This window comes from Podarcis bocagei, assembly GCF_964188305.1.
Source record: "Podarcis bocagei genome assembly, chromosome: 3".
NCBI lineage: Eukaryota > Metazoa > Chordata > Lepidosauria > Squamata > Lacertidae > Podarcis > Podarcis bocagei.
In genome coordinates, this window is record NC_138127.1 from 33,776,960 (window position 1) to 33,793,535 (window position 16,576).

At 48.7% G+C, this 16,576-nt stretch overlaps 1 protein-coding gene across 3 annotated transcripts in view; it reads left to right on the plus strand.

Moving 5' to 3' along the window:
- The first annotated feature begins 4,441 nt into the window (after positions 1–4,441).
- The window catches only part of GRIK2 (glutamate ionotropic receptor kainate type subunit 2), a 440,535-nt gene continuing 428,400 nt past the window's right edge, over positions 4,442–16,576 (plus strand). The window contains exons 1-2 of one of the 3 annotated variants that reach the window (XM_081186549.1): positions 4,442–4,650; positions 11,173–11,718. In XM_081186549.1, the coding sequence (XP_081042675.1) occupies positions 11,604–11,718 (115 nt within the window). In that variant the 5' untranslated portion in view covers positions 4,442–4,650; positions 11,173–11,603. The remainder of the gene's footprint in view (positions 4,651–11,172; positions 11,719–16,576) is intronic. The other 2 variants (XM_081186551.1, XM_081186550.1) reach the window with 2 other exon arrangements.

Consider the following 16,576-nt stretch of genomic DNA (forward strand, 5'->3'; position numbering starts at 1 on the left):
CAAAGTGGAGGCTGATGGTTACTCATCATTTAGGCAAACACATTCTAGACAAAAGGATTTGTCTTTACTTCATCTGTTCTTGGGCAGTAAAATGTTGGGGGGGAGCATTTGTGTTGACCCAAAAAGGTGAACTGGTCTGAAAACCCTGCTTGCAGCATATTGATGGTCAGGATGACCCCCACCTAATTGGTACCAGCTGTAGCACCAAGCTCATCTGTGTTTCACACACTTTCATGTATCCACAGGCTCCTGGCATAGCTAGAGGGGAAGGATCCCAGGCAATGGTTAATACTAACCACCTATGTTCCCATGTGACATAGCCTGCCTGGGCTTACAAAGATTGTGTGTATTTTTACTTGGGTGCAGACAAGCCATCTCCTCGCAGTGGAGTCTGTCCCATGGAATGCTGTAAGCAGGGGCAAGGAGGGAGCCATTGGACCTTAGCTGTAACATTGTACCCTTCTTTAATAAACCATTATACCTGATCATTCTGGTGGTTTGGGCATCTTTCATTGGAATTCCTGAAAATCTGAACTGCTGTGAGCTCTCCTCTGGCTCTGAAGGACGTTTCAGGCATTCCATTGTATGTTTCCCGTCATATGATTTCTGAAGTGTTTATGCTTCGTAGTATTCATGGCTATGTCTGATTGACATTGGTTGATCTCTGAATTCTAAAATCAAAACACATTTGCAACTTCTGTGATCACAGGTAGTACCTAGGGCAGTCTTTGCCAGTATGATGCCTTTCAGGTGTTTTGAACTACAGCTCTTGGCTGAGAGGAATCATAGGTCAAGGCACCTGGAGAGGGAATCATGTTGGTTAAGGCTGACCTAGCATCTGACTTCAGGCTGTGGCTTCTTTTCTGACTTTTAAAACATGCAGGCCAAGGGATTGAGCTCATCATTGTGTTTGCCTGCTCTTTTCTTTTTGAAAGGAAACTGTAATGCTGGGGTGGCAGCTGGAAAGAGAGGAGCTCCTCAAAATTAGTCCAGCTGCATCTTTATCCTGTTGCAAAATCTAACTATCTGAGATTGCATCAGCAGCGAGCGATTGCCCACATGAGAGAAGGCAGAAATGGAGATGCAAAGAATATTCTATGAAACGGACTAGAAATGAGTATTTTTCTTTCTATCACTGGAATAGGAAATTATCCTTTGACTTGTATAGAAAATGCCATTTTGTTCTTCATCGTTAGTGTTAATCCCCTTAAGTCACCAAAAGTAAATTATTCAGCATGCTGGATTCCTTGCATCTTCATATTCTGAATGACATGAATAGTAATGTTAATGTTTTAAAAATACATATACAAGTGGGAGGGGGAAGTACTGCATCATTTATGACCCTCTCTAGTATTGCCACTAGCTCCTCACTGAATCAAGTGGGTTTGGTATGTGAAGCAGCTGGAACCAAGGGTAGTCAAACCATGGGAACAAGTGTGAAATGTTGATACAATGCAGGGATGGCCCTCCAGATGTTGTTGGGTTCTAGCTCCCCTTGTTGCTGACCACTGGCCATGCTGCCTGGGGTTGATGGGGGTTGAAGCCCAGCAACATCTGGAGGGCCACAGGTATCTCCATCCCTGATATGACCATAGACATCTTTCTTCTTCAGTGGTATGGTGCCTGTAGCCAATGAAATCTTTGGCACAAAGCCTTTGCTCTGTAATAGATAATTCTGTAATAGACACTGGATCCCTTGCACTGGTGCAAGGCTCCATTTAGAAAAGCAAGCACTAGGTTGTTTTTTTCATTCTGCTACTGCAGATGAAGAGGGTCACAGGACTATGCCCTGCAAATGAGAATTTTCTGCCATCACTCCTGCCCTGTGGATTGCTATTCCCTCTGTCATGTGTGTAGCATCCTTCATCAGTTGCTTCAGTTGTCTCCCAAAGACATCTTTTTTTGTGTGTGCTCAGGATTTCCTATAAAACCTGACCCTGTTATTACTAAATTCCTGTTTTCATCCATTTTAAAATAACAATATTGCTGTTTTATGTTGTGTTCATCATACTGTCTTATTGCTTTTATGTTGTCTTTTTGCACATCGTTGGAGGTTTCAAAATATTAAGCGGTTTAGAAATGCTTTTCAGTTAATTAACGCTAGTCTCCCTGGATGGTAGGCTCATGATCCCAAAGGCCAAGTAATCCAGTCCCAGAACTATCCAATTCCTTGCCAAGGGTTGAACTGAGTGGGTCCGGAGAGGGTACCAGGGTACATTTCAAGAGCAGCATTAAAGAGAAGACATGGGTGGGAATCTGTTTTCCAGAAGGAAGAGAAAGGAGGGTCAATGCAAGCATAATCCACTTCCACAGGGCTTGCCCTGTGCGTCTCTTACAGCAAAATACTGAAACACACACGTAGTATTGTAGGCTCTTAAAAACAAACCGATTTTTCTGTGTGAAAGACTCTGTCTCTCTCTGGGAATATTTCGCTTAGAAGGGGACATCTCTCTCTCCCTTCCCTCCTTAATATCTCCTGCTAAAGAAGGGCTATTTCTTGGCGATATCTTGCCTCTGAAGCTTCGTGAGGGCGCTTGGCGCTGGCCTGCCTCCCTCAGGAAACGAGTAACTAATTGCTCCGTGTGTCAACCCCCCCCCCCTTGGCGACGGAGGGAGCGCCCCGGGGAGTCATCAGCGCCCGCTCCGGGGTCGATTAAGCTGCAAGTCACAGCCGGCAGCCCGAGCCCAGCGGCTCTCCGGGCGCGCCGCCTCTTTCCCGCAGCCACAATGGTTTCTTTGACTATTTATCGACGCCGCACAACAAGGCTGCTGTTTGCTCTGTCAACAGGAGCCTTTTCAGCTGCGAGGGAGCTGCGAAGGCGAAGCCTCGGCTGCCGTCGGGGCTCTCCGTTCCCTCCGCGTTCCATCCCGCTTGCTAGCTCTGCCAGTTTCAAGGATCACCTCTCTGTGGAGAGGAGGCAAAAGGTCTCTCAGGAGAGGCGAGTGGGAGATGCAGAACTTGCAGCCGCCCGTGAGGCTCACCTGAGAGAGAGGAGAGTTGCCAGAGAATCCCCCTGGTGTAGAGAGGCGGGTTCCCTCGGAGCTGTCCAATCAGAAGGCAATTCCCTGGGTGGGAATTGCCGGTTGGCAAGCAAGAGGGCGGAGGGGGGTGCGGGCGAAGAAGGGCCAATAGGCGAGGCTCGAGCTGCGGCTGCCGCAGGTCGAGCGCAGAGGACAGCTTGGGGATTTCCACGACGGTCTTTTAATGGAAGGCGGACCTCAAGGCTAGGCAGGGGGAAGACACCGCTCATTTCCTATAAACAGTGAAGGGGGGGGGGATTCCTTGGAGCGAGGTGAGGTGTGTAACCTACAGCTTCTGACCCACAAGTGGGAGGGGCGGGGGTTATATGTGGCAGCAGATTGTGTAGTTAGTTAGTGGGGAGTGGGTGGGTGGGTGGGTGGTGGTGATGAGGTTCAGTTGGCCAATGGGGGGGGGGGGGAAACGCGAGCCATTGTGCAGAATAGCACTGCCTGCCCGGCAAAGAGGCGTTTGAACGCGCGTTACAGACCGGAGGAAGGTAGATCTTGCTAAGAAGCTATTAAATGTCACTAGACCTCATGATTCTCTGTATGCAAGCACACATGCACACCCCCGAGGCTCTTCCCCTATTTCCCCCCATTTCTTCAGCTGCTGCCAGGGAGCTTTTCCATCGCATCCAAAGAGTTGTCAACCCCAAGCGCCACAGGCGCAAACTCAACAGGTCTTGGTTCTTCATCGGCGCCGTTTTATCGCCCTCCTCTGAGCGTTCACCTCGCTGTATGCCTAGTAGGATGTGGTAGCAGGAATGTAAAAGGTGATGGGCACCAGGACGTGCTTTTAAATGGGGGGAACGGCTTCATTCACGCAAGGTGGTGGCGAAAAGGCCCGATCGTGCGCTGCTTAGGACAATAATTTCCCTTCAGATTTGAGAACGAAAACTATGCGGCGCGCGGGTTGGAGAAAGTTGAGAGCGGTCGTCGGGTCAGAGCACAGTTACTTTGAGGTATTGCGATCCAAGTCCCACTGCCTTCGAGGGAGACACCTCCTGTTTCCTGCGCCGTGTTGTCTGGAGGAAGCCACATCCTTGAGAATCCCGGGGGTTAATCCGTTGGGTGACAAGCGCACTCTGCCCAGGCCTCGAGGCGCACTCTTCGTTTCGTAGCAGAATGCCGCCGGCCTGAACTGAAGCCCTTGGCTGCTCGAGGGCAAACCGGGGTCTTTAAAAGAGACCGGCGATCGACGGGTCGCTCTTACAAAGAAAGTGTGTGGGATCCGGGGCCCTTGGGAGAGGCGGATCCGCTGCGGAGTGGGGTCTGGGTGGGAGCAGAGACGGCTTGGGCTGGCTTTAAAGCAGACTCCGTCCTTTTGCCCTTTGCTCTGCAGCCGGCTTCGCCTCCTGCCGGCTCCAGCCTTGGGCTTGGGGGTGCCCAGGAAGGCGGCGGGGAAAAGCGGCGCTGCGCCTTTAACGGGCTCTGCGCGGAGCTCCCGGCAGGAGGCGTGTCTCTCGCTCTAGCTCGCTCGCTCGCCCGCCTGCCTCGGCTCGGCTGCCTCGGCTGCGGCTCTCCAGTGAGCTCGGCGCGCAGCCTCGGCTCCTCAGCCCCAGAGCCCCGTCCAAAGCCAGCTCCGCTGACTTTTCTCCTCCCCGGTCGCCCTGGGCAGCAGCGGACAAGGTAAGGAGACCTCCCCGATCTGCCCTGGGACGCCAAAACATCCATCTCCCGCTTTGTGTGTGGAGCTAGATCTCTGGGCTTAGAGATACTTCACAGACGAATTATTTCATTTTATTGAGGATTGGGACGCGAGGCGCTACAAAAAGAGCGAAGGGGAAGCAGCAGCACCTCGAAGCGATCGGGATGGATGGGTGGATGGATGGGAGGGAGCGGGCGGGCACTTCTGGGCGCTGCCCGGATCTCTCTCCCCAGCACAGCGAGGCAGACGGGGCGAGCAGAAACTCCGACGGAAGGGAGCATCTGTCTTCCTTTCGAGCCACATCTTTCATCCCGGTGTTTATCTCATTCATCTCTTAAGGCAGTTGGATCTCCCCCTCTCTCAATGCCAGGGCTAAGAGCTCACTTACTTTGCAGCAAGTTCAACGGGAATGAGTAGGGCTCCCAATGAAACGTGGCTAGGAGGACGGAGATGCAACTTTGCCTATCCATCGCCTCCAATCGCGCTTTGGCAAGGGGGTCGCACACTTCTCCCCACCCCCACCCCGCACTCAAAACTGGTCTTTCGCAACAGACTGTGGTACCGCGGGAAGCCTCCCGCCGCCTTTTCCTAAGCGGAGAGGCTCTCCCTTCGTCCGGAGCTTCGGAGGGGAGTCTCCGAGGTTTCCAAAAACGGAGCTTGAGGCGGTGCGATTCTGCTTCTGCTTCTTTTCCGTGCCCACCCTGATCCGAAAGCTTTTCTTCTCCATAGCAACGACGTGTGTCTGTTTATAATACATCAAATCGCCCAGTTGGAAAGGGGTGGGGGGAAGGAAGAGAGATATACATACACAGAGAGAGACTTGTCATTTAACCAGGGAGCTTAGGGTGCCATCCGCAGCCCATGGGGACTGTGAATGGCACAACTCCCATTTGCCTAACCCTGGGGAATGCCTCGGAGTTGTACCCTTTGGTCGTGGAGTCCACAGAGCCATGCTAATTTCAAGGGGGCTTTCTTAAGTCGGTGGGTTGCAGTTTTTTGGGTGTCAAAGAAAAAGAGATGCCGGTTCTTTTGCCACCCCCGATTCGCAAGTCGATTAAGCCCAAGGGCTTGAAACCGATTCCCAGTCCGAGCTAGCACCCAGCAGCTACGCTGAAGAACTTGAGTGGAAACCAATGGGGACTCGGTTGGCTTCAGTCCAGGCACTTCGCCTTGTCTAGGCTGTATATGTGCCAGCCGGCCCCCAGTTGGCTGAGAGCCAGGCATTCCTGTTTAATTGATTTGTAGATCGGGGTTTTAGACTGCCAGGACAACAGTCCTATTCCCCAGCCTCCTCCTGATGTTCTAAGAAGGAACCGGGACAAACAAAACCGGCTTCCTTAGTGCAAACTCTCCTTAAAGGCCGAATTGCCCCTTCCCCGAGGAAATCGCCCTTAGACAGAAACGTGCCTTTGTGTAATTAGTAATGGTTGTAAAATGTAATAGAAAAAAATAGAGGGAGGCAAAGAATGAAGGATAAAGGAAAGCTTTTTAAATTCCTTTAAACTTTGTGAAGTGAAAGCCTAGTTGGGGTGGGTGGGGAAAACACATCAGGAGGAGGTGGCGGAGGTGGAGGAGTGATATATGGACCAAATCATAAATGTTTGCATTCGCTGGTTGAAAATATGCTCAGATGTGCACCGCTGTGAAGTCCAAAAAGTGCCTGAACAAGTAAATCTATCATATCCTCGGCTCCTTAATTAGGATGCACGTCTCTTCGGCAGCTAAAAAATTAATTACCACCTTAAAATCCCATTAATCATCGGCGCAGCAGAAACAGGACTGTGAATCTGGGCTCCGCTAATAACCGGCAACCGGGGAACCTCTTGCTTTAGTGGCTGCTGGTGGGAGTGAAGGAGTGGGCCGGGATGTGTTTTCTGAACTGATAATATCAACATTCATTTGAGTGCTTTGGCAAAGGGCGCGCGGGGAGGTGGGGGCAGAGGGAGGCCCAGCTTAGCCTACTATGAGCTTAGCTCAGCAAAGCTGCAAGAGGATGTCTGCGCGCGCACACACACACGGAATGCTGGTCAAGTGTTGCAAAAACCCCACCCAGGCCTTTCTTCAGAACAGCAGGATAAGAAATCTGATGGGAGCTGGCAGAACTAAAAGGCCTGTTTGTTGGAATAGGGCTGCTTGTGGGGAATAGAAGTTCAAGAGTCAACATTTGTCAAAGGCCCTGTCTAAATTCACTGAGAGCTTTCAAACAGTGAGGGGGAAATTGAATTTTCCAAGGCCCTTCTCCCAATCCCTAGAACCAGATGGTAGACGAAATCACCTTGACCTGCAGCTAGGAAGCCTCTCCGCACCCCTCGCCAAGCTTTCAAATCTCCTTCCAGTAGAAAGAGTATTTTTAAAGAAACCTGACGTGGGGGAAGCAGATTAGTGAATGTGCAATTAATGCCAATGAAACTCTTAGCTTATTCAGGAATACTGCATCAGAAGAATTGCTTTATTATCCAGGGCATGCGTTTTTAGATTGGTTTCATATTATTCGCCACCCAGCTTTCCGTGCTTGATATATGTATTTTCATTTCCACTTCACCTGCGCTGTGACCTTGGATAGCGAAAAGATGTTCCTGCTAGACAACGTATGGCGAAGAGGTAGAGTAAATCAAGATGCACAACAGGAAATTGAGTATTTAAAGCTCCCTCTCCCCAGCAACTCTCTGGTGGTGAAGGGCGGGGCCGCAGTTAAATAGGTTCCAGGGAACCACTGTCAGAAAAGAGACATATTAACAGGCCAAGTCATAATCAGCTTCCTCGGCGAAATGCCATAAAATCAAAGCTCTTAAACCTTGGGACTATGTTGAGGAAAATGCCAAGGGGGAAACTCTGGGTACTTCTGGTGTGTGTGTGTTTAATTAATAATGCACAGTGTTGTTAATAGATAGATAGATGATAGATAGATAGATATAGATAGATAGATAGATAGATGTTGCTAAATAAAGACTGAAATTCCAGCTGCAGCCTTACTTAGCAAAGGGCAATGGAGATGGTAATTTCCAAAGCCGAAATTAATTATATATTTCAGAAAAGGCCTGACTCCTCAGGGAGCAATTCGAAACCATTACAATCAACCAGCCATTAGCCATTCACATTGGTGGGAGGTGGTTTTCTGCCCTAAATGTGGCCAGTCGATTTTTCTGTACTTTCTAAACAGTTGGTGGACCAAAGACATGCATTGTGGTATAACTGTGCATTGAAGAACAGAGATCGGGAGGGCTGGCGGGTTTGGGTTTTTTATAGCACACTGAAAGGAAGTGAGTTTTCATAAAATATAGGCAAGACAATCAAAACAGTCGAGGATAATCAAGGCAGAGACTGCATTGAATTATTTGAACTATGCAGTCAGATTGCAGGTTTAAAATATTTTGCTTGTCTCTTTGTTTTGAAGCCTTGGGAGGGGGGATAATTTATTTTCCTGTCCAAATGGACAGGAAAATGCATACACGCTGCTATGCATAGATATAAGCGCCTCGTTGCCAAATCCATTAAAGGAGTGTGGTGCTGTCCGTGGTGCTGAAAAGGAGAGGGACCGTTTCTTCTACTAAATTTCTTCAGTACAAGTTCGGTAGCTGTCCGTGGTGGTGGTGATACCTTTCTGCTTCACAAGCATCAGACAAGGGTTGGAGGCGAAGACGAACGTTTTAAGACTTTAAAAAAATTTGCAATATCTTATTTCGATGTTTCTCTGGTTGGATGACAATGCGGCAAACCTCCTAAAATGCAGGTGGCTGGGAGGAAGAGGTGGGGAAGGAAACAAGATGAATAAAACCTTCCGCTTTAAGAAGAGATTCCCTCTCAAGTCTAGTATTAGCTGATATGTAAGCCAAAGGTTACAGTGGAAATGGTAAACGCTTTAAAAATAAAATAAAAGAGCAGCTTTAAATCCTGAACTTGTATAGTTTTCAGTGATCCAATGTCTTCATGTCTAGAGACACCTGATAGGCTTTATATCAGTTCCTTAAAGTATGAAGACACTTCTTAATACTCTCAGAAACTGAAGTGCACACTCTCTTATTCTGTTGATCTTGCTCCAAGTAAAGCAAATGAGCAGCAAATCCAGGAAACAGGCTATCTCAAAGGCACGTTTGCCGGCGAGATATTCCAACTGCACACTGAAGGAGTCGCTAGATATCCTTGTTTTCAGCATTAGGTACTTCTTCCTCCCTGCAAGTGCTCCAGTATAGTCAGATCGTTTGATTGAATTGCCTGCTAGACTGCAGAAGTAGCCATTCATGATACTTGTTTTTGACACAGGAGTTAGATTTGCATCTTAAAAAAACAAACCCCAAAAACCCAGCGATGTTTAGTTATCCCTTAGTAGCAGGTAGGTTTCAGTCGGCACTTCGAAGTAAACGTGTGCAGAGGAATGTCAGTGCCTGTAACAATAGAAAGTTACTCGGATTTGCTATCCATCCTATAGCACAAGCTTCTGACAGTCAAAGGTCCAAATTAAAATAGATGCATTAAGGCTGCAATTCTATTCAGACTTCTCTGGGAGTAAGTCCCGGTAGACCAGTGAGTAGGATCGGAAGTATGTAAGTCTATTTCTTGATACAGTTGGAACTAGAGAACTTGGTCCTAGATCCATTTGGATAAATAGTCAGTTTTCCCGCAGGTATAGGTGTATGCTTCACTTAAATAAGATCTCGGCTGTCTTGATTGATAGAATCTCTCTTTTAGACATTCTACTGCATTAAAGTGGGCTAGCCTCCAAACAGAAGATTAATCTCCATTCATTTTCGTATGGAGATAATAGGAATGATCTCCTCCACCCTGTCTCACGTAGTTAGTAGTCTGATTCATGGAAGACTTTCCATTAGGGTTATATAAGATGCTGGCTTCTCCTCTACCAATGTGTTTTAATGACTCCTCAAAGGTTCAAATCCCCCACTTTTTAACTTTTTTTAACCTCCCCCTCCTTGTGTAGAAAATAAGGGAGGGGGGAATCTGCCACCATTGACACTAGTGAATAAATATTTTAATGGGTGGTGGTGGTAGTGGGTAGTTAAAGCAAAGTGATTGAAACGATAGCTACTTAAGAAGGCAAATATCTTCTGCTCCAGCGAAGGCTACAAACTGCACACCACTTACACTGGCACAAGCCCAGTCCTTATATATCAGTGGTGCTACTCGGGAGTAAATAGTTTGGGAACTGGGAAACAGAAAGCTTTCATTTCAACAGACTGTATATTACAGTTGTGTTGTAAGTACTGTTCCCCCCCCCCAAAGGGGAGGCATTTTAAAACTGAGAGCCTTCGCAATGCTATTAGCCATATATTTTTAAAAATGAGGGACGTCTCGAAAAAATAATCCATATCTCATCCACTCATTATTATTTCTGGGTGCACTGTGTAGGTCCTTCAGCGGAGTATAAATTTTTAATCCTAACAATTCCTGTCCTAACCTAGATGTTTAGTGAGTCAGTGATAAAGTTACTTTTGAAGCAAATGAGCATTTGATGGGCATAAACAGTAGAAAGTGAATGAGAATGTCCGGACATATGGAAAGAAGAAAAACCTGTTTGTGGATATGTTTTGAAACAATAATAACGTCATCGCCCCCACCTCCAGCTCTTAAACGAAGTGCCGGCTCCCCAGCCAGCCATTCAAAAATTAATACTGATAGTATCTGTCTCTCTCACCCAAAGGCTGCAATTCTAACTCCACTTACCTGGGAGTAAGCCCTACTGAAATCAATGGGGATTACTTCTGAGTAGCCATGGTTAGGATTGCAGCATGCAATTTGGTTGTATTGAAACAGATCCGCAGCCAGTTCAAGACTTTGCCCTTAGTTCCCCTCTAGTTCTGTTGGGGCTGTGCTGACGGACCATTGTCCAGACTGGGGGCTTGGGCTCAGAGGAGCCAGCATTGTGAACACCTGAAGTTGAGCCAGGCACCAACCCAACCACATTCTTTTTGGGTTTAACTAGGGCTACGAGCCTGGTGCGTGTCAATCTCCTTCCATGGGCGTTCTGCCCAATAACTCCCGGGGCTTCAGATCGGACACCCAGACGGAGTCGCAGACCTCCTTCTGCTCCTTTCCCAGAACACGGCTGGAGCTTATTGGAAGAGAACCATCAGAATGTTAGGCACGTCATGCAGCCAAGTTGGAATAATAATAATAATAATAATAATAATAATAATAATAATAATAATAATTTCCAAGAGGCGATGGGATCGGTTGCATAAGAGGCCCGGGGAAGGCTTGTGCGGCTGGCAGCCTTAAGGCAAGACAAGCTCTCTCGCTTTCTCGCACTTCATCTTGGCTGCGCGTCAGAAGCCGTGCAGCAGTGCAGCAGAAGGGGAGCCCAACGGCCAGGCGAGTGCCCGCCTCTCGCTCGACAGCGGTTTCGCAAGCTCGGGTTGCCGATTGATTTCTCTCTCTCTCTCTCTCTCTCTCTCTCTCTCTCTCTCTCTCTCTCTCTCTCTCTCTCTCTCCCCCCCACCCGCTCCTCGTCTTTCTCTCCCCCCCCCCATCTCTTCTCGCCTGCCTCCTAGGTTCGCCCGACTGGCCACGGCGCCTGCCTATGCCTGCCCGTGTGTGCGCGCTCGGGTGCGCGTGTGTGCGTGTGTGTGTTTGGATTTCTCGAGGATCCTCTCCCCGCCCCGCGCTCAGCCCGACGACCATGGATGTCCCACCATTCCTTGCAGTTGAAGGTTGCTCCTTGGCGCAGTGAATGAAGATCATGCAGGGATTGCTAATGGCTTTGGGAAGCGGAGAGCCTCTCCCTTCGGTGTGACCATGCCGTGATCGCGTCTCCGGGCCAAACACTTCCGCGGCTCCGCAAGCTCGTGGAAACCGACCGCAGCGGCGGGGCTGGTGGCGGCTGCTGGTGGCGGCGGCGGCGCTGCTGGGGGGGACAAAAAGCGGACGCTTGAAGCGAAGGGGGCCAAGAGGAAAAGCGGCGCGTGTGTGCGTAGGAAACACCATGAAGATTATTTCCCCGATTCTAACTCATCCAGTCTTCAGAGGCACCATTCGGCTCCTGCTTTGCTTACTGTGGATTGGATATTCCCAAGGAACCACGCATGTGTTGAGATTCGGTAAGGCGGCTTTCCCTCCCTCCCCCCACCCCCCGTAACGTTTGCTGGCATCTCTATGTTTCCCGAGGATTTTGCCAAGGAAGGAGGGGGCAGGTTGAAAGGAGCGGGGAAACGCGGGTGGGTGGGTGATGGAGCTACTTCCGGGCTAACACGAGTATGTTTTTGTCTCCTCCCGATTGTATTAAGGCGCCAACTCCAGCCTTCGCCTTCGCCTTCGCCTTCTTTTCCCAGCGGCCGCAAAGCAGAGCGCGGTCGCCCCGGTCTTGATAATCCTAGGGAACTGACTAGCGCCCGCCCCAACCAAGGCGGGTCTGGGCTGGTCTTAAACCCAGCTTGCTTTGTTGGAGTTGTCACAGTGCGGGTGGGAAGCCTCTGCGTCTGGAGGGCCGTTGCTGTGTTCATAGTTGGCAGTTGCCACAAATGCCACCCCCATCCTCACCCCGGCAGTCTCTGCCCACAGAGATGCCAAATGCCAGGGCAAGGTTGCTGACCACAGCCCTGGAAGGAAGGTCTCTCCGGCGCTGTGTCTCCTTTAACGTTTGTTTACTAGCAGTTAAGGGGCCTTTGAATTAGGAGGGATCAGGCCGTTTGATAACAGAGGAAATTAGGAAACTGCTTTTCAGGTTCTAGCCCCCACCCCGACCCCCTCAAATGATCAGCGAACTGGGAGCTGGTAATGATTTCGTTGACTCAGAGAGTGCGATCCACGCACCACGCAAGCCAAATGTCTTGCTTTTAAAGAAGCGTGACTGATGCCTACAGGTGCCACCCACATCCCATCCAAGTCAATGGAGTAACTTCCGCTGAGAATGATCTTCGAGCACACCCGTTTACTCGCGAGTAGGTGGCCGCAAAGCGGGTTGTGGATCACGGGGTGAAGTTTCTTGCCCTCAACACGCCACTCTTGTTCCATGGGGGTTGGTAGAGTGTTTTCCGAGTGAGTGATTGATTGATGGATCGTGGCCAAAGAAACTCTCGAAGTTTCAGGAGCGTGCCGGAGATTCAGATACCACCACTGAATCTTAGACTTGCTCCCCGACAGTTCTTCTTTATAAGCTGTCCTTTAACCATCTTTGTAGACCCCAAAAATGTGGACTGTCAGGGTAGAGGAGAAAGGTGTCCACCAGCCACGCTGCAAGGTCAGGGTTTTGTTGTGAATCTCCCAGAGCAACGTTGTCCGAGGAAAGTTATTCCAAAGTTAGGCGAGAATTAAAGCAGACAAAGAGCAGGAAACAGTGAACCTTGCAGGTGTTTACGACCCAGTCCTAGAGAGTGTGTAATCCCATTGAAGCCAATGTTGAACTGAACAGTTCTGGATTTCATGCCGTGGCGTTTGACCAAAGTACTAGTGAGATATGGATGAGGCTTGGGGCAGGGGAGGGTGGCGAGAGCGCGGGGAGTTGCTGTCCCAAGCGAGAGGCGTCCTTAATTTCCTATAGAAGCAATCCTTCTCGCCAACCATCATTAAACATTTCCACTCCGGTGGAGTCCCTAGGGACTCTTTGGTTTCGCTTGTTTAAAACCGGAGGAAATAAATCTGGGTGTCGTAAGAGAGGTCGGTCCTGATTCCAAAAGCAGCGGGTTGGTATTGATCAGCTGTGCTGGATTCTGAGTTGCCCCCCCCCCGTGATTTTTAAAGCACGTTGCTCTTAGCAACCATCTTCAGGAATGCCTGGATTCCTTTGAATAAAGCTCAAGATGGTCGGGGGGGGGGAGAGGTGGGGTGGGTTGAACTTCAGGGAAGTCTGACCTGTAGCTCGTTGAAAGCAGCGGGGAGCTGTCTGTTGTTTGTGACAGGAGGCACGAGTCCCTGTTTATGACCGAACGGTGGGATCCGCTGGGCTGTGAGAGTCAATGCGCTGTTCCTCACGCCTTTCCCAAAAGATGCTCTCTGAGTGAATGGAAGGTGCCTTGCCCGGGAATTCCCCCCTCCCCGTGCTGGTTTGTTCCAATGAAACATTGACTTAGAAGAACGTTGTTGATCGATCAGACAGTAGAGGTGACGCCCCCTCTTTCTAAAGGCACACGTAGACTCTGGGCACCTATCAATCCCTCTAGAGTTTAGACGGCAAGGAATATACTACTTCCAAAGTAACGGCCCAATTGTGCACAGACATACTTGGATTAGAACCATGTAATCCCACTGAGTCAAATGCGTGTGTGTTTGAAATCAGTTTAAATCCCATTGCTTCATTTTAACAGGATTGTGGAACAGGTTGGTATTCTCACTTCCCAAACTATTTTCTGCTTCCTCCAAAAAATAATCTGCTAGGGCTGAAGACCGCGTGTAGGTTTAGAATCTCAGAGTTTATCGCTCGTCCCGTCCTCAGTCCCCCCGCCAGCTAAGCAGTTACATTTTATTGGAGGGAGGGAGCAAAGGTTGCGCAAGATGCGAGGCCTTTGATTGCCAGCTGTGCCCAATGCCTAATGCTGCCAGGAAATGCCTGATGGCTTTTATCGAGGCATTCCAGTGTGTGTTGGGGGTGGTATGCGTGTAGAGGCATAACTCGGAGCGATGATGGAAAACAGAAATAATTGGGGGTTAGCTGAGCGACAAGGAGCTGGATTCTGAGATCCTCAACTGCTGTTGTACCGGCTCCCGCTTTCTATCTCCTCTCTGGTACCAGAAGGGGATCAAGAACCAGCAAAAAAACCGCACCCTCTTCACCTCTAGCTACTGTGATTGGCATTTCCCGCGGGGTATACGGCTCTTTCCGTGTTGCCTCTTTTACGCGCGAAAGTTTAGGTGGATCACAATCTGTGAGAAGCTGTTGCTACCTGGTAATTAACGCTCCATCAGAAGCGTTCAGCCAGTTCGGGCACAGCAAGGCCAAGCGATACAATGGAAGACCCTGCTTGGGTCGCTGCCTCTGTTTGCTGGAGCTCATTATGATGGCACAACAAGCAAACCGCCAAGTTTGTGGCGGGCGGCCTCTGCACAAATGTATTATCTAGCAACACGCAGGCAAGTTTCTTACTTTACAGTCTGCCCGAAGGGAGAGATACCTTAAAAAGGGGCTTCAATGGAGATTCCTGCGCTTTTGGGTTCTGGACTTTGCACAGTGAGAGGAGAGGCCGATAAGAGGGTCATTGCAGGAGCATTGCTGCAGATTTCGGTGAAAATCTCGCATTGGCGCTCCCTGTGTTAAACAAATAAGGAGGAAATCGGAAGCATATATATTTATTTTTATTGCGTTGGATGCAGAAATGTTCTGTTGGGGCATAGCTATGGGGGCCTGAGTACCCGTATCTCAAAGGACTTTCACTGATTTTATAAATCTAGGCTTTTGGAAGGTCTTTTCCTTCCACAATGTGCTAGGGAATACATTTACTTAACATTGATTTGTCCAATAATTACTCATCACAGAAGGACGCTTAGTGAGGAGCTCCACTGCCTTGAACACACAAGGATATCGTTTCAGTACCACGGTCAGTTCCCGGAGTTTCTGATCGTCCTGGTCTGTGCTCTCTTTTGAGCACCTCGCTATGGAAAGGTTGTTTTGTTCATCCAGCTTCTTGTTATGTGGATTTGCAGTTCTGCAAGCTGTATATCTTAATGAATTCTATATTCTTGAGTCTTTGGGCCATAGTAGTTTAACTTCTGGAAGAAATTTCCTTTTGAAATCAGTGGGACACCAAACCCAAACACATATTTACTTTCTTCCAGGTAACTATTGTGTATGTTATGCCTGCTGGTTTGATTGGAAGGATCCAATGGGCTCTTTGCTTCACTCAGGTGCCCAAATCAAATGAGCATCACAGGGTGCAAGCAAGACTCGCACTTCCATCTTAAAAGCATATCTTAAAACTTGAGCTGCCTCTTCATTAGTGACAACATAATTCATCGTGTACATTTTATTCAATTGGAAAAATGTTTACATTTGCCTGCATTCACATATGAGTAAAGCAATAGCTCTGAGGAATATAGGAAACTGTGGGGTTTTTTTTGCTTTTGGAAGATGTATCAATGTTGCTGTAGCCACCATCTTGGAACAGACATACTCTCTTTAGTGTGTGAGAGAAGAGTGAATGATCCTTTTAAGATTGTGCTTTCCACCTACAGCTTTCATAGATCTATCTATCTATTTTTTAAAAAAATCTCTCCTGATCCTCCTGATTAATAGGATGAAATATTTTTAGTTTATGAAAAACTTTAAACAATTAATTTAATGAATTAATTGATTAAACATTGCCCTAAAGGAAAAGGTAAAGGGACCTCTGACCATTAGGTCCAGTCACGAACGACTCTGGGGTTGCGGCGCTCATCTCGCTTTACTGGCTGAGGGAGCTGGCGTACAGCTTCTGGGTCATGTGGCCAGCATGACTCAGCCGCTTCTGGCGAGCCAGAGCAGTGCACGAAAATGCCGTTTACCTTCCTGCCAGAGTGGTACCTATTTATCTACTTGCACTTTGATGTGCTTTTGAACTGCTAGGTTGGCAGGAACAGGGACCGAGCAACAGGAGCTCACCCCGTTGCAGGGGTTTCGAACCGCCAACCTTCTGATCAGCAAGACCTGGGTTCTGTGGTTTAGGCCACAGCATTGCCCTACTTAACAGTAAATCTCACTGTTCCTACTGGTAAGAGTGATTAGAATAGTAACTTCAGTAATCAGTCTGCTGCAGGGGTTTGCCATACCTTTGGGCCTGTGGGCACATTGGCAAACTGAGGAAACTATCACAGGCACTCTGCAACGAGGCATGCACCACAACCTATTTGATTGGCTACTGGAGAATGCTTGTTTCAAGCTTAATTGAAGCAGGGGCAGGGGCAGGGCATCCTGTGGGCACCAGGGAAGGTCTCTGGGGGCCCATGTGGATCGTTCATGGTGTATTGTGTGTAAAAAATTTGAAGCAGGTC